General features: G+C 42.5%; 1 protein-coding gene across 2 annotated transcripts in view; it reads left to right on the top strand.

Moving 5' to 3' along the window:
* The window catches only part of C5H10orf71 (chromosome 5 C10orf71 homolog), a 32,969-nt gene extending 17,908 nt beyond the window's left edge, over positions 1-15,061 (top strand). Inside the window, exons 2-4 of one of the 2 annotated variants that reach the window (XM_034415704.3) lie at positions 2,644-2,798; positions 5,034-5,126; positions 10,204-15,061. In XM_034415704.3, the coding sequence (XP_034271595.3) occupies positions 10,339-14,619 (4,281 nt within the window). In that variant the 5' untranslated portion in view covers positions 2,644-2,798; positions 5,034-5,126; positions 10,204-10,338 and the 3' untranslated portion in view covers positions 14,620-15,061. The remainder of the gene's footprint in view (positions 1-2,643; positions 2,799-5,033; positions 5,127-10,203) is intronic. The other variant, XM_034415690.3, reaches the window with a different exon arrangement.
* Positions 15,062-22,994: the final 7,933 nt, after the last annotated feature.

Raw genomic sequence — 22,994 nt, 5'->3', positions numbered from 1 at the left:
TGCCGAGATCTTGGGAAAAAGTGCAGAGAAGAATCCAAAGATGATAAAGGGCCTGGAGGCTAATTGAACAATGCCCGGTTAAGGGAACTGGGAAGAGAAGGCTTAGGGGGGACATGAGAGCAGCTTTCCAATACTTGAGGGGCTATTACAGAAAAGAGGGAGTCAACCTCTTCTCCAAAGCACCTGAGAGGGCAGGACAAGGAGCTCATGAAAGAGAGATCCAACCTGAACCTCCCAGTGACAACAATTAAGATTTGGCACACAATTCTCCAAAAAGAAACTTTAATGGAGACACATTTCCAAATCATATGTATAATATTTTCAGTACTGTGAGTTTATCTAGAAAGAAAACTTTAATTCAACTCAGAGATAACAAGAAGAACTTGAAAGTTTTGAGAAGGACATTTGTGTTCACCGAAGTGAGATGACAATGTCTCTTTTGGGGATGTTTACCAATATTGTATTGATTTATTTGTTAGATTTATATTCTGCCTGTCCTTCAGGACCTCAATACTTCCCCCCCCCCCAACAACCACTCCATTGAGGGAATTTGGAGAGACAGAGAACGTGATTGGCCAAGCTGCTGATTGGCCAAAGAGCTGACTTTGTGACAATTGTTCCGGAGAACATCTGTGCTTCTTTTTCTCCAGTGTTGTGGATGAGACAATCTGGCTTTTATGTATCCTCTTGTGTATTTTTAAGCCCTGCTAAGCTTTAAAATGGTCAGCCATCACACACCGTGTCTTATTACATGCAGTTTAGAAACAGGATCCATCCAGGAGCCTCTTCCACAGCCCTGGGGCAAATGGCCCCAACTCCATCACTCATGCTCCAAATTGTAAATTCAACCAGGATGCTCTCTTATTTCCATTCCAGCCATTTGCCTCCAACTTCCACGTGATCAAGAGGCAAAGAATGTTGACCCACCTGTATAGACTTTCAGTAAGATTTTTTCCCCCTTAGATCAGTATTTTTGACATGCAGAAGCCTGAGAAGAGCTGGACTGCTTTAGTGAATTTAGCGAAAGGTTCTGGGGTCTAAAGCACCACCCGAATTAATAAGGTCATTTCCCACAGCAACCATTGCTAGCAATTATTCCTGCACCAACTGCATGCATGCGTGCATGAGCTATGATCAAGAAAAGTGACTTGTGGATGGGTCCCCCGTGCAAGTCTGATGCAAGAAGCATCAGAAACAAAAATGCAGGATGAAGACAGGCCAAGAGGTCAGACCACAACGTTTACCTGTTTCTCTGTTTATACAGTCATATGAGTTTCTTTTATGATTTCTGTAGAAGCAGAGTCCACCGCAACCAATCAGTGAGAGATCTGGAAAGAAGGTGAAGCAGCGGGAGGCTTTCTGGCTGAAAATCCCTTAGCCAGGAAAAGGAGGCTGCATAATGAAGAATGAGGCGTCGATACCCTGATCCTTCACCTTTCCTACCCCAGAGATGGACAGCTATAATATCCCCGCCCCCCCCCAACATCTAGTAGCTACAGTGGGTGTCTCCATCTCCTGTGAAACGGGAGTCCTGCATGTTGTCCTCTCGTGGCAGAACAGACACGGGGCCTGCAGGAGCAGATCTAGTTTTCACAGGGGGCCCACAATCAGATTTGCCTAACCCAGCCCAGACCTGCCTAGCCTGGTCCCCACCTCTAAAATCTCCGCCCAGCCATCCAAGCCTACAAGGAGCACCCTCAAACTTTCCCAAAACTGAAAGAGCTCTGCAACCTGATCAGCAGCCCCTGGAGGGTCATTTCTTTTACCCGTGCAGATGTGATTGGTGCTGAGGGCCTGTATGTTGTGCCTCTGAGCTGGTCTATGGCCATGACTGAGAGGGACCTGGGGGTGGGGCTGCTGTTTGGAGCATGGGGCAAGCCCTGGGCAGGGAGCTTTTGCAGGGGGATGCCTGGCGGACACCATGAACTTCTCACTCCTGATGTCTCTGTGGTTTCCAATTCACCTTTTACTAGTCTGGAAATGAAAAACCTCCTAAAAACACAGACTAACTCTTCTGGGTCCCTGGTTTCTTTTCTATTATTTCTCCTCCTTCCTTCTTCCCTCCCTCTTCTTCCTCCTCCTCTTTTTTTTAAAAAAAGGGAGAGATCCTTTAAAAAAGAATGAATGAATTACAGGGCAATTGATAAGACTCCCAGGAGACACAATTGCATGCAGGTGGTCTCCAGTCTCTTGTCCCTCTGGGCCTAGTTCTCAACTCAGCAATCCGTAGCTCCAACACGACACCTTCCCACATGGCCCTTTCCCAACCTTTGCCAGGCTCAGAAGGGCGTTTAAGAAGGGAACTCTGTGGATGGATAGGAAGCTCTGGCTTTTGCAACCACTTATGGAGGCTGAGGGACCAATGCAGGCCAGAGCAAGAGACGCGGCAACATCCTCTGTGGCTTCCTGGAGTGTCCATGTTGCTTTGCAAAACAGCTTCAGGGAGTTGATGGGACTTTTATGTAAAATTGGCATCCTTTGAGGATCTCTGGCTTTAAAAAGAAGCTCAGACACATTCACAATTTAAGAAAACAGACGAGGGTTGCTGGCAATCAAAGCAGGATGAGAAGAAGAATGAAGGTAGGTTTAATAACAAGCCTTATTTCCTACAACTTCATCTATTTCTTTTCTTTGTTTATTCAGTTGCAGACTGAAAGGATCTACAGAACATAATGAAATATGTAGCTTGGAAAAGCTTTTCCCCCAAATAATTTCCACTCATCCTTACTGGTGAGCCTCAAAGGGGCAATCAGAATACAAGAAGATCAAAACTTCCACAGGGTCTGTTAACACAACAGGTAAGAACCACCTGGGTACAAACATAACATTGCCTAGGAAACTGTAAGTTCTCAGTTTGTAGGTAACTGGCGGGTTCTCCCAACAATATGCTAAGTTGATCTATGATCTTCTCCTAGGCAGGCAAGCGAGGAAGGAACCCTTCACTGCAGGGATCATTTTCAAACAGATGGCAAAGCAAATGCACAGAGCAATTCATGGTGGGCAAGATTAATTTTCAAGTATAGAAATTAATTTTAGCAGTTTTCCCTGTTAAACTTTCCTACCACCAGCTTTGGCCTTGACCAAAAACCAGGAATTAGGCATGATTCCCATCCAGCACATATTTGCTGTTTCCAACAAAACATCCAGGCGTACAAATAAAGAGTACAGGACATTTCATTCAGTCTATTCTGATTAGTAATAAGGGGGGAAATACGCAGCAATCTTATGTTCTATGCCAGATAACTATTACATTCTTTTGTTGCAAAGAATTTCGAGATCAAAGTCATGGCATCCTAGGTGTCAGAATGATCCTTCAAGCAAGGTCCCAAAGCAGATTAGACAAACTGCTCAGAAAGTCTCAAAGGACATTGGCTACAAAGCCAGAGAAGTAGCTCCCCCCTCCCCCCCAACCTCCAATCTGTTCAAATTCTCTTCCCAGTTCTGCATCACCGGAACGGCTCCTGGCCCTGGTTTTATTTCCCTATTTCCTTCATCTTTGCCATACCTGATTTTATACCCCCTCAGTCACATCCCCAGCCAGGTGCCTTTGGTCCAAGCTAAAGGGGTATCCTTTTCTCCTGGGGAAACTATTGGGGCCCCTGATCATTTTCTCAGGCTTCTGCTGCAACTTTCCCTGTTCTATTATACCCTTTTTCAGGGGTGGCCACCGTATACAATATTTCATGTGTAAATGTGCTATGCATATAATTGGAGGTTCGTTCTAATTAAAAACTAGTATTAAGTGTTTTGGAGTAAACTGACTGAGAAAGGGGTGGCCTCCTAGGTCCAGGTACATCTGGATGTCTCTGGGCCAATTTCAAGCAAGGTTTTGTTCAGGATAAAGTGATTGTTTGGTGGATGACTCCCAGGGGAAAACAGATGGGTCTTCTCAACCTCTCAGCAGCTTTCAGTGCCCTCTCATCTTTCCAGGCTGAGTCCTTCTTTTGCGGGAGGTCTGGCCCTTTCTGTTGGGACTTCCCCAGGAGGTGGTGCCAGAGGTCCACTGTTCAATGTCCAGGTCATTGTCTGTGCTCCATAACACAGCCAGGAACTGCCGAGGCAGATAATTCAGAATTTGGTGTATGAAGTCATCAATGTATGCTTAGGACATTGAGCTCTGCTGCTCCCTGCTGCCCAACTCTAAAGATACCATCAATACCTTTAAATATTTTCCGATCTCAGTAAGGAGAGATAATTCATGGAATACAAGTCAAATTAAATCAAGTCTGAGGTCACTGCACTTTGGGTCTGAGGTGAAGTTTTTTCTGAATGGGGCTGCATTTGCCTAGAAAGACTCCAGAACTTTGGGAGTCTTCCTGGATCCCCTCTTGGCACTGGGTTCGAAGGTGTCTGCACCCGTGCCTTTATATAAATGGGTCCCCACAGCGGGACATCAAGTACAAGGCAGGGCAAAAAGTGCAAATGCTCCTGAACGGAACAAGGAACAGGAATCATAGAAGGCCTGCAACGAAAGATTGGCATTAGGTACCAACTTTTACCTGGCCAATTTAAGATGCTGGCATTGTCCCCTAAAGGGCTCAGGAGCTGCTCATTTGTGGGAAAGCCTCTCTCACTATGAACCTCCCTGGTTAGATCATCAGGAGAGCCTGCTCTCAAGATGCTCATCGTCTGAAGCTTAACTGTCACGGAGAAGGGCCTTGTCCCACCTCACTCTCAACTATAGGAACCTGCTCCCCCTGGGGAGGAAGGTTCACTCCTACTTATCCAGAATTTGTCAATATTTTTAGGCCAAGCTTTTAATTGCTGACTATTTTAATGATTCATTTAACTGCATTAATTTTGGGGTTTTTTAATACTCTGCATTTTTATAGTTACAAGCTACCTTCAAAGTTGGAATAAACAGAAATGCAGGCTATTGTTTTTAAAAACAATGTTTGAAATGCTTTTAAGTAAATACATTAAGGGATGTATGTATATTCTTAGTCAGACTCCTTAAGGGCCGGAAGAATCAAGTCTCCTCCCTGAATAAAAGTTCACTTCTCTCTCAACCCAACCTACTTTCTCTTCTGTAGTTAAGAGGAGATACAACTCAGAGAAAAGAAATGAAAACGTCATCTTGGCAATCCTTTTAAATTCAGAGTGAAATGTAGAAACAGGAGGCATACGTAAGCATTCACATTCCCACCCCATTTCCTGTAGCAAGAAAAGTCATTTCTTGTGAAACATTCTCTGCAGTATCCAATAAAAATGTTTTATAAGTAACAATTACAGATTATTCTCTTGTTACAGCAATGCTATCACTTTATGCACTAGATCTATCACCAACTTTTAATTAACCTGATTAAGGAAATAAAAACAGACAGGAAATGGTAATGATAGATTATTTCAATAGCGTATTCAATCCTTGTAAATGTGCTATATTATTGCAAGAAATATGAAAACCACTGAAAAGTGTTAGAATGGCAGCGAGCTCCTTCAAGTGACGGGAAAAAGAAGGTATAAACAGATTGATAAAAGGAATGATATAAGTAAAAGAACAGTGGTTAGTAAACACATATGTATAATTAATAACAGATAAAAAACAATACTGATTTAACTGGTTTAATAAACCAATTAACAATTAAACAATCTCTGCTTAAAACAAAAAGAAATGAAAATAGGGAGAAACAAGATGTTATTAGTTTAGAATTAGAAAAATTACATCAGGATTTAATGCAGGTACTGAAGTTTTAGTAAGTGTATATCAACATATGAAAGTAAACAAAAACACGACTAAGTCCTAGGAGGAGGAGAGGAATCCAGTAAATGTAAGTTCTTGGACCAGCGGTTCTCAATCTGGGCAACCGGAGGATGTGTGGACTTAAACTCCCAGAATTCCTTAGCCATGGTCACTGAAGAATTCTGAGAGCTGAAGTCCACATATCTTCAAGTTGCTCAAGACTAATTTGTGGCATAATTAGGAATTTTAGCAGTTATTTAGACTAAATAACACAACATGTACTTCACCCTTAGTCACAATTGACAAATGCGAAGTAAAGTTGAGAAATTTGAGTTTGAAGTAAAGTTAAAAAATATATTTAAAAATAAAATATAAAAAATTAAAAATTTTAAAAATGAGTATTTTGAAATAATGGGAAACAAGTTCAATAGGAAGAGGACACATGAAACTAATGGGGAAGGATGAGAATGAGATGAATGGAATGTGGACGGAAATGATAATTGCAAAAATTAATAGAACAGAAATTATTGATTATTCCTAATAAAGACAAATGTCACACAAAGGGAGCCTATACAATATTGAAGTTGACAACAGCCATTTTTGTTCACCTTTATTTCTGTCTGCATTTTCCATTGTCTTGCAATCCAGTGAAAGGCTGAACTGACCGCCTGGTCTGTAAAACTCGTCCTCTTGAAGACAGTAACTGCTTAGGCCGGGGTGGGGGTGGGGTGGGAGGGAGGGGGGTGGGGTGCTTGAACCAGGGCAACCTGAAGACTTGTGGATTTCAACTCCCAGTCAGCATTTCTATCCTTGCTGGAGTTGAAACCAAAGCTAGCCAGAAAGGAGAAATCCTTGCCTTTCCTCTTTCCATTAGAAAATAATCATTAATTTGCCAGTCAGCTAAAAACATTTAAGTGGAACCAAGCCGGTAAGGTTCTGAAAATATTTTTATAATGATTTATAGGTATTTGTCTTTATTAAAATCACTCAGGATCACTTTTTGTGAGATAGGTGACTATATAAATGTGATTAAGAAATAAAATCGAGACAGAGACAGACATATATTTTAATATTTCCTTTCCTACAAGCATAGGTGCATCTTCATCTATCTCTTGGTGTCTCCTTTCATCTGCTCAATATAGTTTAAATTGTTTCTATCTTCTAAAATTATAATTCATAGGAATTATAATCACTATTTAATAGATTTTGAACAAACACAAAATTCACCTCTTTAGGAACCTTATTGCCAATCAGCATAATGTTTGATTTTTGTATACCTCGCATATTTCCCATATAATTATACAATTTCAACAAATATAATGTTTTTATAATCCCTTTAAGAAGCACCCAAGTATCACATGAATTTGGGGACCATTTGTATTCCAGTTCAGGCTGGACTGGGCTTTTCCTGGGCATCACCCGTTCATCTTATTAAACACTCCGGGGGTTCTAGCACCAAATTAAATATTAAAGGAGATAATGGAGATTTGCGATGCATCCCATGTTGGTGTGGTGGCTTTTTTTGTTTGTTTGTTTTGCCTTTATAAAACAGAACAAAGGAAAAGGAATAACAAAAGGAAAGAGAAAGGAAAGCAAGAGAAATAAGTTATAAAAATTATGCATGTAGTGACTTCTTATGCATGAATATAATTTTGGTGTTACAATTTCAATAAAGGATGGCCATATTTATAGTAACCATAATCATCTATATATAATCTACCTCTGTAACCAACTAATTTGTAAGTCAAAGTAACATCAGGTCTTCGATCCACTGAGGAACTGAGGGCCATAATTTTATTTCTCCTGTGTTGAAGGGCAAGAGGAAGGGCCCCGAGAACCCCTTCCGGTTGTCCAGCATACCCAGGGTAGGTACCTAGTTCCAAAGAATGTAGATTTCAAAAATATTAAGCCTGATATCTCAGGCAAATTCATATATGTAATAACTTTTAGGACATTGCAGAAAACATGAAGTTTTATTCTCTTTGCATCTCCCACATGATTCCTTTTTAATCAATGTGATAGATAATACAAATAAACAAGCATCTGGAAAACTAACAACAGACCAGTCATTTCACACATGCACTCCAGCCCAATGTCTGCAGGAAAGAGCCAAGTTTTAAGAGCCACTAAAAGGATGTGTTTGTGTGCCACTGTAAAAACTAAAATGAAATGAAGTGCAGTGAAGTCTTTTGGGGCAGGAGGCAACACTGTCTCCATCCAGGCTAGTGGTATCACCTCCTTCTCTTAGCCAAGCAGGTCAAGCTAGTTGGACCCAACAGTAGATTGGCCTCCACCAGCTAGGAGGGGCGGGGTGGCACCAAGCAGACTTCAGTGTCCTGTCCACTCCTTCAGGAAGTACAGTGTCAAACTTGCCCCAGGCAATCACTCAAGATCGTTCCATTCCATTCACCTGGACGAACTTCCTAAATTAGAGCCCAACTCCTAGCAAGTCCCAGCAACTTTATCTTACCACCACACCTTATTCAGAATACACAATTAAAGACAGAACACTTTATGCAAGAAAAACGAATTCAGGTGCAAAACTACACAGACTCGTGAACGGAGGTTTCTATTATACACGTAGCATGTCAATCATAAATAATTATTTCCAAAAAAAAGAGGCCAAGCATCCAGGGGGCAATTAGACATTCAAAGGAGACATGGCATCCCCACTGTTGAGTCATGACACGGTTCCTGTTACAGAATCCGTAGCATAAACGTATAAATAGAAACCCGCAAAGGCCATCCGGGGCTCTGCACCCCCGCTGCGGTTCTCCTAGTGGTGAAATTCAAAAATTTTCTCTTCCGGTTTTGTGGGCGTGGCTTGGTGATCATGTGAGTGGCTGGGCATGACCAATTCAATGTCACTCCCACCCAATCACATGACCCCTCCAGCCAAGGTACCTACCAAGGTTTTCTGGCTCCCGTGTTTTCTGTGGGAAATGGGTCATGTGACTGGGTGGGCGTGGCCAACGTGATTGGTCTCACCCTTAGGAAATTTCTTCTTAGTCCAACTCACACTAAAATAGCACAATAAAATAGCACTGTTCCAATATTTAGAATAGAATAGAATATTTGGAAAGGACCTTGGAGGTCTTCTAGTCCAACCCCCTGCTTAGGCAGGAAACCCTACATCACTTCAGACAAATGATTATCCAATCCCTTCTTTAAAACTTCCAGTGTTGGAGTATTTACAACTTCTGGAGGCAAGTTGTTCCACTGATTAATTGTTCTGTCAGGGAATTTGAGGGGCTCCTACAAAAATGAGGGACTCATTTTTCCAAAGCAGCAAAAGGCACAAGAAAAAGCAACGGATGGAAATTAACCAAAGAGAGAAGCAACCTAGGACTAAGGAGAAATTTCCTAAGGGTGAGACCAATCAACCAATGGAATAGCTTGTCACACTAGAGGCTTTCAAAAAGAGTGAGGGAAGTACACCCCAAAAGGACAGTGCCAGGAACCACTAAAACAATGAGAAAACTTAAAACAGACATTCCCCCTTTTAAAAAAACTCAGCCCCAAAGCAAACACAGCAGCCGAGAGGGAAACTAAGAGCAGCTGCTCAGGCTAATTGAAAGCCTGGGGGTGCTGCTAAAAGCCCTTAACCCTTCCAACTCTATTATTCTATGTTCTCTATGTTCTAAACTGGGTGCTTCACAGCAGAAGCCATACAGCTGGCTGGACCACACATGCATTAGATTCAGGGGCTGTACGATCAAGCTGCATCATTGTCCCCTCCTGTACCTTTTCCCCCTGGAAGAAACAAGAAGTAGCCAACACTGCAGCAGCTATAAAAGGTCTTGGGAAACTCCAGGGAGTATCAGCTGATCACAGAAGTGTTACTTAATACTCTTTATCATGAAAATGTTTGTAAGCTTGTCCTTCTTCCTGAAGGGAAGAGGTTAATTGATGGGTGATTGATGGGTTTCCCTGCCCTAGTCCTGTCAGTTTCTGTTGTTTATTGACTTGATTCAGTATGCATTGGCTGCATTCCAGCTGCAACTGTTAAGTGGAGCTATTAACTGAAGGGAGAGAAAGGGAAAAAAAATCTCTCTTGCACTTTATTTTTAACCGGTTCGCCGAACTGCTTAAGCAATATACTCACCAGGCGAACCGGTGAGAACCACCTGAATTTCACCTGTGGGTTCTCCCCATGGCTGAACTAAATGAGAAAGAGCTTCTAAACCAAGTAGACTAATAATGCAACTCAGGTTTTCAGAGGAGAAAAGAAAAATTGGCTTTTAAAAAAGAATTTCTGGAGAAAGAAAGGGGGGAGAATTATGAAAGTTTAAGCACCGTTTTTAAAAACTCTTGATTTCTCTCTTAATTATGTTTCTGGGGGTTATTCTAGTTCAAAACTATTTTAAGTATATATCATGTATAAATATTTCAATACCAAGTAATTCTAAAATATCAGGTTAAATTGGGGATCAATGGGAAATTAAACAGAAAAGGTTTATGTGCGATTGGATTGAATTGTATTATAATACAATAATGTAAACTTATATATGTTCAATTTGCAGACTGTGCTTCCTTATGAGAAATGAATATAACATTGCAGATTATCAAAGAAAAGTTAACCCCAAGTTGTGAACAATGCTGGAGAAACAGTAGTTCCAAAAGTCAGCCACCCATTTCATTAATGACTCCTCTGGACCATGCAGGGGAATAAGAAACAAGCGGACGGTCAGAGTGACGCCTCCAGCATTGGGAGTCTGCTCGACGAGACCGACAGAGAAGTGTGCAGCCTCACCGACCGAGCTTTCAAAAGTCTGTGCGTGGCTGAGCTTCAAACACCTTACGCAGATGTAGACCCTGTTGTGGGGCCACCCAACCTCTCCCATCAGTTCTCTAGCAAATTCCTTCATGGCCCCTGGAATTACGCCCTCAGGCAAAACACCAACGTCCACAGGCAACTCTCACACAAGGAGCACGCAACATTCCTACTTTCCAAAGTTTCTACTCACTCCAAAACTCACGAAGATAAAAAGTATTCTATAGTCAACCCCAGCATAAGAAGAAACTTGGATTTGCCACTGTCTGATCTGCACAACTGTACACATATCTCGAAAGTGTCTTCTTTGATAAAGACCTTTGATAAGGTTGACGATCAGGTCTCACTACTGATAGCCAGGCAGCCAGTCAACAATAGTTTGACAGAATGTCCATTAATATGCGGAGACAATATGGCTTTCTGGAGTGACAAAAGAATTTTAAACATCCAGAAGGAGATCTCTGAACTTCCCGACCCATGTCCAAGTAAAGCAAATCCAAGCGATAAGCGCAAAGGACATAGCAAAATAGATCTGGTCTATCAAAGCCTGCCTGCCTCTCACCCTTCTCAGCCAAACATTTCGAATACACCCAAGTTCAGCATCTCTAACAAGACGGTGAAAACCAGAAGTGGGAAAGCAAAAGAAGTAGCCAGAAAAAGTAGCTTTCTCCACAGTGAAAACAGTGCTTTTGAGTCATGGAATGCACACCTTAAAAAAATAATTGAAATGGGAGAGACAATGCCCACAGATGGCAGCCTCGGTTACTTTGAGGAAACACCTTTCTTTAAGAAGTCTTGCATTTCTCAGCCGAAACCAATAGGTGCCTTCATGCTAGAAGAAAGCTTCTCCGATGACTCCTCGCCAAAGTCTCTCTTCAAAGCCTCCCTCTCTTCGGGGCCTCTGGCGGAGGTATATTTTCCTTCACTGGCTGATGCAAAATGTACAGTTGCCCAACAGCTGTTACCCCAGGGACTTGCACCTGTGTACGAGGGTTCTTCTGCAACCTCCCCAACATCTAGCACGCTTTTCCCACCAAGAATGTCCCCTTCAGTTCCAGTGTCCAAGGCACCAGTCCCCCCGTCACCTTTCCCTCAAATCTCTGTCCCTCCAGAAGCAGCATTCCACCACACTGATACAGAGGAAATATTGATGCCCCACATTACTGAACTAGCAGAGAAAACCACCAAGCCAGAATTTGCACTTAGGGTAGGAAATGGTGGCCCACCACCCTGGAGGAAACAAAAGACTACTCTTAGTAGAATGAAACTGGCAGAAGTCAGAGCAGCCGAAGTGTTAGAAATAAAAGATTCCACGTACAGAAAATCCCCCGAGGTTGCCCCTTTGGTCGAAACAGCTGCACCCGAGTCACCAGTGATCTTGTCTGATCCTTCCTTCAGCATCTCGGCCCTTCTAACTCCGGTCCCACCCCTGAAGCCTAAGAATGAAGGACCACCAGGAAACCGGCTTCTAGTGGTGACGCCGTTCATACTGGAAGCTGGAGCAACCAAGGAACCTGAGGAGAGGGCCTTCTATTCTCAGAATGATTACAAGTCTAAAGCGCCACGTTTACTATTTAACTTGAAGGACATCCGAAAACGTGTGAAAAGCACTTACAGCCCCTCTCCTCTCCTGAGAGCCCTGGAAGACAAAAGCAAGATGAAAGACCCCCAGGTTCATCTGAAAGCAACTGTTATGGCAACCAATGTATTGGATGAAAGCAATAAAAAAATACTTGGTGGTACTCATAAAGTTAATATATTTGAACAAATGGACTACATTCAGGAAAAGGACAATTTCACCAGTTTAAATGAGAATTTTATCAGCGATGATGTCTTGTTGAGCTTATCTAAGTCAAGGGCAGGTATTTTAAAGTACCAAAGTAAGAATCATTTGCAGCAAAGTGATTCCGTATACACAGAGGACGTTGAGATGGTTTCCATGCATGAACACAGTAAAACTCAACCTGCTCCTTCACCCAAACCTCACCTGACAGATGTGGCAGCCGTACAGCAAGAGGTCGTGCAGGAACATAAATATAAAAAAGTCACTTTGGGTCAAGATGCCGATGAAGCTTCTAGAAATCTCTTTTATCCTTTAGCTGAAGAAAACGCAAGCAACCGTGGAAGTCAGACCTGTTCCTCAGCTGGAAATGACCACAAGGACAAAAGAAGCCCCAGTTCTTCTGAGCAATCTTTTGTTACCACGGCAGACCAACCAACGTTTCATGAGACACCCTGTTCCCTAATGCAGCTTTTCCAGAAAGCCTGTCTCCAGGAGAGCCAGAGAAGGAAAAACGACATGGATGGAAGAGAAGAGCAAAGTAGCAAAGAGAAAGAGAAAGAGAAAGCCAAGGAAAAAGATTTGCACGGCCACCTTCTTAGAAACTGTGACTCTGCTATGGATGAAACTGACAAGGAGAAGAATGAAAAGGTGAATGTCCTGCAAGAGTTGGTGTTGGAAGAGAAGGAAAAAGACGGCTGGAAAAGCACAGACCGCGAAGCTGAAAGCAGGCCAGGAGAGCCCCTCACCCCAACTTTATCAAGTGTGTTGAAGCCCACTTTGTTCATGCTTAAAGACAACACGTTTAAGTCACCCCCTGTGACTAAGGCAATCAAGCTGCCTCTGCTCAGGTCTTTGTCCTGTGAAGAAGCCACTCCAATTGCCCAAGAGGATCCCAAGAATGCCGAGGAGGATGGGTGGCGGTCTCTCCAGGGGAACAGGGGCTCTCAAGTGGCTGACAAAAGTAGTCTGACAACAAATTATAGCTTTAGTGAAGGATTAGATCGTTTTCCTATTATGGCAGAGTCTAAAGAAACTGATTGTTTATCAGCGTTACCAGAGAAAGAATTTAAAAGCCCTGAGAAATTAGCTATTTCCAAAGAGAAGATCAGAATTAGAAAATTGAGGTCCAGTTCTGCCATTCAGCCAAATCTAGACTTTGAAAGTGAGCCAAGACAAAGTGAGGAAAGGTCCCCTATAAGAGAAAGGATACGTTATACGAAGAACCGTGCCTTAACTAGACAAAGAGGTGGTCCTTGCATTAAAAAAATAATAAGCCAAGATGGAAAGTCCCCCATAGTAGCAGAGAATCATGCTTGTTCTCCCGTTTCCAGTGATGCCTTCGGATATACATCATCTCCGTTGAGTAATTCAGCAGGTTCTGCCCTCCAAAGCCCAAAGTCAGATACTGTGGTGCCATCAGCTTCCACTGGTCCATTGTCAGATACAACTGCAAACGTCAACATACTGCAGACTGAAAAAGCAGCAAATTATCCACTACACAAAGCAACAGGAAGTCTAAATAAACCTTCCACAACACCCACACTTGAACTAGAACAAACGGGTCAGCTCCCTGGAGATACTGACAGTCCTTTGGGAATGAATGAAAGACTCCAGCTGGTGACTCAAATGGGAAGGACAACAGCCAAACCCCCAACGGTGCCACCCAAGACAGAAAAGGCATTACGGAGGGCAAAGAAGCTGGCAAGTAGGAGGAAAAAAATGGAAGCTCAACAGAAAAAGCTTCAGGATGAAACTCTAGCCCAGAATGAAGATGCTTCATCCCTGACACCAGTCCAATCTCTGCAGTCTCTTGCCTGCCCTGATTCTCCCTTGACTGCCCCAAAGCGTGATCTGATAAAGCATCAACCTCTGCTCTCCGTAAGCCCCACCCCCTCTTTGCCTGCCACTCAGCGGAAGCTGCTCCAGGATCCAGATTCAGGAGAGTACTTTATTGTAGATTTACCTCTTCGGTTAAAGATGTTTTATGACCCAGAAAGTGATAGATATATCCAAGTGTCAGTTCCTTCCTCCAAAAGGAACTTGTCTCAAACACCCACTTCAGAAATGTCCTTTTCGCCTTGTGCCTGGGGTCCCAGCACACTCCCACCCAGAGTGGCTTCTGTTCCGGCCCTCCCGTCATCAGGTCAGCTTTCTGAAACATTTACGAAGGCCTCGGGATTGGTTTCAGATGAGCAACCAGGGGCCGCCTCTCCAGGATCTTTAGATGGTCCACCCTGCCCAGATTCAGCTCTGCTTGATATTCATAGCCAAAATGTCGATGGATCCCCCTCAAACTTTGAAAAGGATATGAGCAACTCTGCTACTACAGAGAACATTTCGATGGGTTCAGCCGAAGAGTTTGCGGTTGAAGGCATATTGTGAGAATCTTTGGTGTTTGCTCTTATTTTAGAAGAATTACTGTGCATACCTGAAAGCACAAATGATGAGGATTTCCACTTGCACAGCAATTATAACAAAATAATATCACTTCTCGACCTTTTTGCTAAGATCAAATGTAGAATAAGAAAACATATTAATGCAAATTCACTTTTTTGTTTACTCTGAACAATTCTAATCTGTTAATGACCTTTCTGTACATTTGATGTACAACACAAAAATACTGACTACCTAAGGACTGGGTTGGAGCGATCTGAAGTCATACCTCACGGCTCAGTTATTCATGATCAAAAGCATAATTCTGAATTCAGACATCAGGTTTTATATGATTTGAAGAAGAATTGGAATATAACATCAGGTTTTGAAACTGAGTGATTGAATTATATTTGGTTAATGTATTTGAAATGAAATATGTCCACATTTCACATTTCTGTTTTCCATTGCTTATTATGATGGCAACACAGTGGTGAAGAAAAGCTAGCATATATATATATATATATATATATATATATATATATATATATATATATATATATATATATATATTGTAAATATTTGTTTTCTGCCAACCCCCCATCCAATCAGAGCACAGCCAAGCCCCCAACCAATCAGAACACACCTCCACCCAATCAGAACACAGCCAAGCTCCCACCCAATCAGTTCACACCCCCACTGGCAGTTAAAAAGAAGAAACAGCTGCGATCATACACATTGCTCTTAGAAGCACGAAGCCGAAAACACCAGCCTGAAGATGACGAATGAGACTTTATCGAAACGTTGCCAAGACACCTCCAATTTTATGCGGGAGAAAACCCGAATAACCAAAGACCTACATACTGTAAATATATACATACACACACACACACACACACACACACACACACACATATATAGCTGCCAGCAGACCCTTTGCTGCCCATTGGGAGCAGCAAAGGGTCTGCTGGCTGCCAGAAGAAAAAAAACGCCCAGAAACAGGTCTTTCAAAAACTCTGGCTGAAATCCTAACCAACACTTTAAGGTTAGGCAACGTTTCGACAAGCTCTCTACCTTGTCATCTTCCGGCCTTTATTATCAGTTTAGAAGCTGTGGGTCCTGCTTCATTATACTAGCTGCAGCCTGAATGTGTGTTAACGGTCTAGGCACACATTCAGGCTGCAGCTAGTATAATGAAGCAGGACCCACAGCTTCTAAACTGATAATAAAGGCCGGAAGATGACAAGGTAGAGAGCTTGTCAAAACGTTGCCTAACCTTAAAGTGTTGGTTAGGATTTCAGCCAGAGTTTTTGAAAGACCTTAAAAAGGTTTATATATATATATATATATATATTTGCGAAACTGCTAAAAAAAAAAAAAGAAAGACCAGGCAAAGAAATAGATCTAGCTAACCTCTGTGTACCCTCCCTCTGAGTGGCCATGATTTGCCTGCCATCTGATAGGTTGTGATCTAAAACTCTAGGAGGACGCTAGATGGTCAGCCTCTGCTGATGAAGCTGAAAATTAAGAAAGAAGAGCAGAAGTGGGCTACAGGTAGCCATGGGGCCCCTTACTAGCCTTCCGGTGGCCATTTGCAAAAATCAGTTGTGAGGTTTCTGGCTGTTTTAAGACAGGAAATCCACAGCTTGTATCGTATCACCTTCAAATAGACTTTATGCAAATAAAACCCACAAATTCTACTATGTCACTTTAATATAGACTTTATGTAAACTCACATACATACGGGCACAGGAAAATTATAGAATTGCTCACTTCACATTGCCATCTTGTGAACTGGACCTTAAGTTCCCACCCACCCCCCTCCAAAGAATCCTCTTCTTCCCCAAATCTCTAAAGATTTTGCAACTGTTAGTTTTCTGCCAGGAGTAAACTAGCAAGATGGAAAGAAGACTGGAGAATATTGATCTCTTCCCTCCTCCACGTGTCCTTGTTTAAATTCCTTATATAATTAACCAGCCTAATTTCCCCCCAAAGATGGAGATAAGATACATCTCAGGAAACAGGACTCTCTGTTGAACTTCTACCACATCTCTCCGTTTGCTCTCCTTCCTACACCCGGATCAGGAAAACTGGTTTCCAAGAGGCTAGAATGGACTGCAATGTCCCTTTGGGTATGGGGGTGGGGGAGCGGGGGCTCATGACTGAAGTCAGCTCTTGTGATGTGCTCCACATTATAACCACTCAGAGCTTCCGTTAATTGCTGGCCACATTTCTGGGATGTTTTGCCTTTAAACAACAGAAAAGTTGAATTGAAAAAAAATAGCGGTTTTTGTAGTGTTGACTGTCCCACTGAAAGTCTTGTTTGTAACTATGCAAGCCTTTATTTCCTATATGAGATTCCTCAAGTAACAAAATCAAGATATCCAATACTATTATCTCAGTTTGCTTCTACACCTAACTGAAATAGTTAGCATTCTCCAAAGAGGTTTCTCGGAGTGAAATAAGTTTGAATCTTACTAGTTGCATGCTGCCGTTCAGGAGCTTGGGAGCAAGGGAGGAGCAACACTATAAAAACTGCTCTTTTCCTTCTGTTGTTTGAAAGAAGAACACCCCAGGAATCTGGTCCCCAACAAAGCAAAGCTCTCGATCATTATTTGGAATATCTATTAGCTGTTAGGAAACATTACATTGAGAAAGCTCCGTGTGTGCACATGTGTCTTATTTTAAGCCATTTTTTTCAGTCACCACGCAAAGTTTCAAAAGGGCACAGCTGATCTCAAAGGCATGGTAGGCTCCAATGGGAGAGAGGGGAGCCTACAGACAGCTCAGTCAGGTCTTCTCACAAATGGAGCAACACTACATTCAGTTGTCTGCCTTTTTTCTTGACTAATCTTGCCTGGTGAAAAGCTCTTGGATTTCAAAAGCTTGCAAATTTTATAACACTTCAATAAGCCAAATAAAAGTATTGACTCCATGGAATTTGGATTTTTATTTCTCGTGCCCAATATGGCTACTACTTTTTAAAAATATTATTAAAGCATATTTTATTTTTAAGAGTTTTGTCGCTTATGGAAACAGGGCAAAATAGACTTTAAACTGAAGATGTAGAACTGATGCAGGTAATATATTTCCCTGCATCTGGCTGACAACCCAGAAGCAGAGAAGGAAGAAGACAGAGACGGTGACCCCATATGGCAGGACGTTGCCACCACCACTGTCTGTCCCTGCATTCAGTTCGTTATTCTTCCTGAAGGAGCCAGGGGTGGGGCTGAAGGATTCTCCTGTCCGACCCCAGGGCCTGGTGCTCATCTCCATTTCTTGGCCAAGGAAGCCTGCGTTATCCAAAGGCCATTTCTGTGGTCACGTGACCAGCATGGCTCTATGCCAAAGGCGCACAGAGCACTGTTACCTTCTCACCGAAGGGGTACCTATTTATCTACTCGCGTTTGCATGCTTTCAAATTATCTCCCATTTTCTGAGTCGGTGTAGTAGAGTTTAAGGCTAGAAACCAGCAGAGCGGTGGCTCAAGGGAAGAAACCTGCCCCTCTGTATACTTGTCTTGGCATGCAGTGGTCCTATAGCGCCAACCTGAGGGGAGGAGTTGAAACCGTTTATGTCCAGGATGTGAAGGGTCTGCAAATCTCTTCTCAGCCCTCCTTCTGACCTTTGCAATATACAGGTCTTCTATAGAAGGCAAGCATTCCTTTAAATTTCATTTCATTTAAAATTATTAAAAATAATTTTAGTAAATTAGCATATCCTTGGTCAAACCTAGCTAAAAAGCAATTCAGATAAAGCTATATGATTGCCACTATATATTTGAAACCTCCTTTCAAACAATCAAGATTAGGAATAATTTTAGGGCCTGGATAGTCTAGTAACTGAGTGGATACAGATAATTTATAGGAATAAATGAACCTGTTTCAAATCCATTTTAGTTATTTAATAAAAGTCCATTTGTTCTAAGTTAGCCAGCATCTGTGCTATTCTGTATCTTCCCCATATTCCAGCCAGTTATGTTATGTTAGAGACTTAAAGAATTTCTAAACTCGCAGAGATGTGTAGTAGAACAAATTAAAGGTGGGAAAACAGAGTAAGGTGAAGATACGATAGTGCCATTGATAAATCCTTATTATCACCTGCAATTACAATTTAATGTTATATTATATATAATATAAACTAAATTTACACAGAGCATTAACCCAAAATCTGGTTTGCTTAATTTAGTGGGATCTCTGAAACAGGATAGCTCTGGCTCAGCATGTTGTGCAACTCCAGCAAATTGTGATGTATTCTTTAAACCATGGTTAGCCAAGCTCAGCATGGTGTGAACTGAGTCTCTGTTCTGGAGGGCAGAGTGATGGGCCGGATGGCCTGGGGCTGCTGCCTGCCTGCTGTTCAACACGAGGCTCCGTCTTTATTTGCAGCCTTACAGGCAGGACCTCCAGAGAGCCAAGACTCTGCTGGGCCGGTGGGAGAAATCGATCCTTGGGCTACAGCTGCCTTTAAGAGAGGGAGTCTCTGGTGGGAAGAGAATGCTGAAATTTAATAAAGAGTAATTCACAGGCAGAAGGATTAACAGGGAAACAAGTTCAGATGACAAAGCAAATCTAACTTAATTAGAAAAGAAAGTTAGGCGCATGGAACCAACAATTAAATATGTAATTCCCATCCGTACCTGTTGGGATCACAGGGTCAAACTACATGTTACATTACCTGCTGGACAGGCTGCTGACTTGAGCCCTTTGGGTACCACAAGGAAGCGTCTCTGAATCACAATGTCCACGCGCCAGCCTTAAAGTCCCCTTTGCTCTCTTGCTTCGAGTTCAAAGTCCTGCTCCGTCTTCTGGGTGGAGGTGAAAAAGTCCCTCCCGTTGGCAACCCCCCCCTCCCTCCCTCCCCAGTCTATTATCTAGCTGCAGGTTGAACATTTAAGTTCTGAGAGCTTCTGACTTCAGGCATTGATTGTATCTAATTCCAGCACTAGCACGGACTAAGTACAGTCATAATACAACTCAAATACTTTTCTGAACCCTGGACTTATTAATTTATTAATGAGAAGGAGATTTGTCTGAGAGGGGGGGGGAGGGAGAGAGAACTCAGATCAGGAAATCAGAAGAAATAAATAAATAAAATTGAGTGCATCATCTGCACATGAAAAAAATCAAATCCCTGTGTCTGATCCTGATAAGCGGAGAGGATTGCAATAGCCGAAACCTTGAACCAAAAGCGTTCCTTCACTGCAATCTCACTTCTTCATACTAATAGATTAGTCATCTTTCTTCTTAGGAAAACTGAAGGAGATCGCAGGACAGACTTATTCAATGCAGCCAGAAGACGGTGGTTGGGGACAGTTCGGTGTGTTTTTAGGCATTTATTACAGGTGCAGAGGTTTGGGTGCATTTCTGCCCAAAAGTACATGGAAGCAATTGTTTTTAGCTAGGACCAACCTGATCGCAGTCAGCTAAACCATTGCCTCCCCGCCCCCTTTCCCAATTTAGTAATTGTTGTACACCCACAAACATGCAAACATACCAACATGGCTTAGCTTAGTCCCAGACAAGATTTCTTCGGTTAATGTTTCTAGGATTCCACAGAGGAAAGATGGAAAATAAATCACCGCCGGAAATCTTGGAGAATTAGTGTCAATTATAGCAAACAGCCCAAGACTGGGTGAATCAATTCGAAGCCGGAAATTCATTTGGGCAGAGTGAAGATTTTCCAACTTGCCTTCTTAGATTAATAGTTTGTCAGAACATGGAAACTCAAATATGCCTTGAATCAATTTACCCTTGATATTTCTCCTCTTTTTATGAACCTTCTCCTTCACCGGGATGCAGCCGGGATTCTGCACGAGTCCCATCATTTATGTGGTTTGGGTCAATGGATCTTTAGGATCACATTGGAGCAGCTCTGAAGGACTGTGGTACACAGCTGTGTCTGTTCACACACACACACACACACACACACACCTGCATATACCTATATGAAACCAGCCAGGCCAGGGAGAAACAAAGAGAAAAACAGACTTACAAATAATTCAGAATTCTCTTTGGAGTCCTTTTTTTTTCTGACTGTATTTTTTTTTTATTAAAGCAACAGAAAATCCATCATGCGGAGTATTTCATATTATTATACAGCGAATCTGCCAGGCAGCTTTTGCAGCTCCATCAGACAGACTTTGTGATGGCCTCCAGTTTTGCACAGTCACTAGAGTGTCGCACCATGAATTATTAAATCAGTGCTTCGTGGTAATACATAATTTCTTATCAATTATTCATGCTAATGTGTGTGTAGTTTACTTAATTGTGTTATTGACGATCAAAAGTAATTTCCTGAAAATCCTCAAGGACAGAAAATTTAATCAGTATAACTACTTTTCAGATGCAATGCTGTTAAGTGTTCTTAATTTGCTCAACAGTTCACTTATTTATGTACCTTTCTGGTGGAAAAATGAGTTTAATCAAACCATTAGAATGAAGAGTTAGTATATGTAACGGGCAAATTCACCTGAGTGATCGGTAATTATGCTGCAATGGAAGCGAAATTGCTTCTATTTGGCAAACCATTTTGATGGCGGAACTTTTGGAAAGAAAGAGGATTAAAAACTGAGCATCTCGTGGTGGTGATTGGGATGATGGCAGAAAGAGGCCGGGTTGGGTTCTCTTTCTTCCCGGACTGTTTGCACAGCTTCGTTGGCAGGAAGAGCTGCTCTCGTTGTTCTTCAGATAAATGCAACCACCGTGATGGCTGGAGGTGAAGAGGAGTTGGAAGCCCGGCTGCAGGCTAATGCGGGAGGGGTGGGGGAGCCATGTTTCCTGCCTCTTCTCTTTTGGGAATGCGAGGGAATCAGAGAGATCAACAGAAAGGTCAATCTGGATCAAGTGTACAGAGAATAAATAACCCTTTTGTAGTTTGGGGAGGGGGGGAGATAGGTGAGATCGCTGGCCCCATCCTCTGGAAAAAGACAACACCGCAGGGCTGTTTGCCATCACCCTAAAGAAGACAGCTCAGAACAACGCTTCTGCCTTTGTGCCAGAGAAATGCTCTATGCATGTGGTTGGTACATATGCGGCACTCTTCAGGACACCAAGCTATTTAAGGTATACAGGTATCCGGTCAGTTGGGAAAACACCTCCATTATTGATAAGAGTCTCTTCATCTCTGGTTTATATATTCAGGGCTATAATTCTACATGTTAAGGGTGCCCTCAATAAGGCACACTTCTGCTTCTTGTACTCTAAACTGCCCTAGGAATTAGAAGGGCCCTAATTGTGCTTGTGATGGGTAGCTAAGTGAACACAGAAGCTCAAGAGTAGCTCCTCCGGACAACCAGGGATCTTTGCCAGGGCAGAAGAGGAGCACACCTTCGCATTAATGGGTGACTCCTACAAAAAAGAGGGGTGTGTGTATGTGTGTGTGTGTGTGTGTGTGTGTGTGTAAGCACAACTGTTTTCAGAAGCCAGAGAGGAATTAGGACAAGGCAGGAATTGGATCTGGAAAAACTGCAGCACCACAGCTTCTAATTAATTACAATCATGAATCAAACTTTGGTTGAAAGTGATGGTTCCGGTGGCTTTTCTTCCTCCTGCTCTGCAGACATGGATGGAAGGAAGGAAGGAAGGAAGGAAGGAAGGAAGGAAGGAAGGAAGGAAGGAAGGAAGGAAGGTTGTCTTATGCCTCTCAGTGTGATCTGGAGGCAGAACTAGATACGTTAGTGTGAAATTTACAGTTTGCCACAGCAAGAATCAGATTGAATTGAAAAAGGATTCTTGATATGGGAAGCACACAAAGAGAACAGAGCAATCCCTCTTCATCAAAGAGGGATCTGAGAACTGATTCATTTGCAAAACACTTTTGGTTATAATCCTACAGACATTTACCTAGAAGGAAACTCCACCGAATTCAGTGAAACTTATTTCTGGAAATACTGCCAATGACCCAAAATTAGATATAATTTACAGTCTGGCCTAAGGTGTTTGTTTTCCCAAATGTTGCAAACTTTTTAAAAAATGTCCCTCGACCCATAAAACCTTTCAAACGGATTACACTATCAATGTAAGGGCTGGGGTCATCACCCAAATGTTCACTGGCCAGACACTTCCTAGATGCCACCGCTGGTGCCCCTTGTGGTTCTAAAGGAAGGTAGATGGTTTCATGAAAGTATCTCTGATTCCTATAATGCAGACTCACCATGCTCCTTCTATCCTGGGCATGGACAGAAGTCCAGTATCATCGGTACAATAAGGCTAAGCCTATTAGCAGGTACGTGATTTCGGCTTCCCTTTCTGCACATTACGGATCATTGCCCAAGTCCCTGGGTCAATCGGCATATTCCAGCCTCCTGAACCAGGCTGATCATGTTCTCACAATCTCAGGTTCTGCCATCTGAGATGCCAGCATGTTTCTATGCGCCTTTGCTTAAT

Source organism: Pantherophis guttatus, chromosome 5 (assembly GCF_059756535.1).
Source record: "Pantherophis guttatus breed Tessera chromosome 5, ASM5975653v1, whole genome shotgun sequence".
In the NCBI taxonomy this organism is placed as follows: Eukaryota; Metazoa; Chordata; class Lepidosauria; order Squamata; family Colubridae; genus Pantherophis; species Pantherophis guttatus.
Note: the sequence above shows the minus strand (reverse complement) of the source record. Positions and strands in the feature narration are given on the sequence as shown.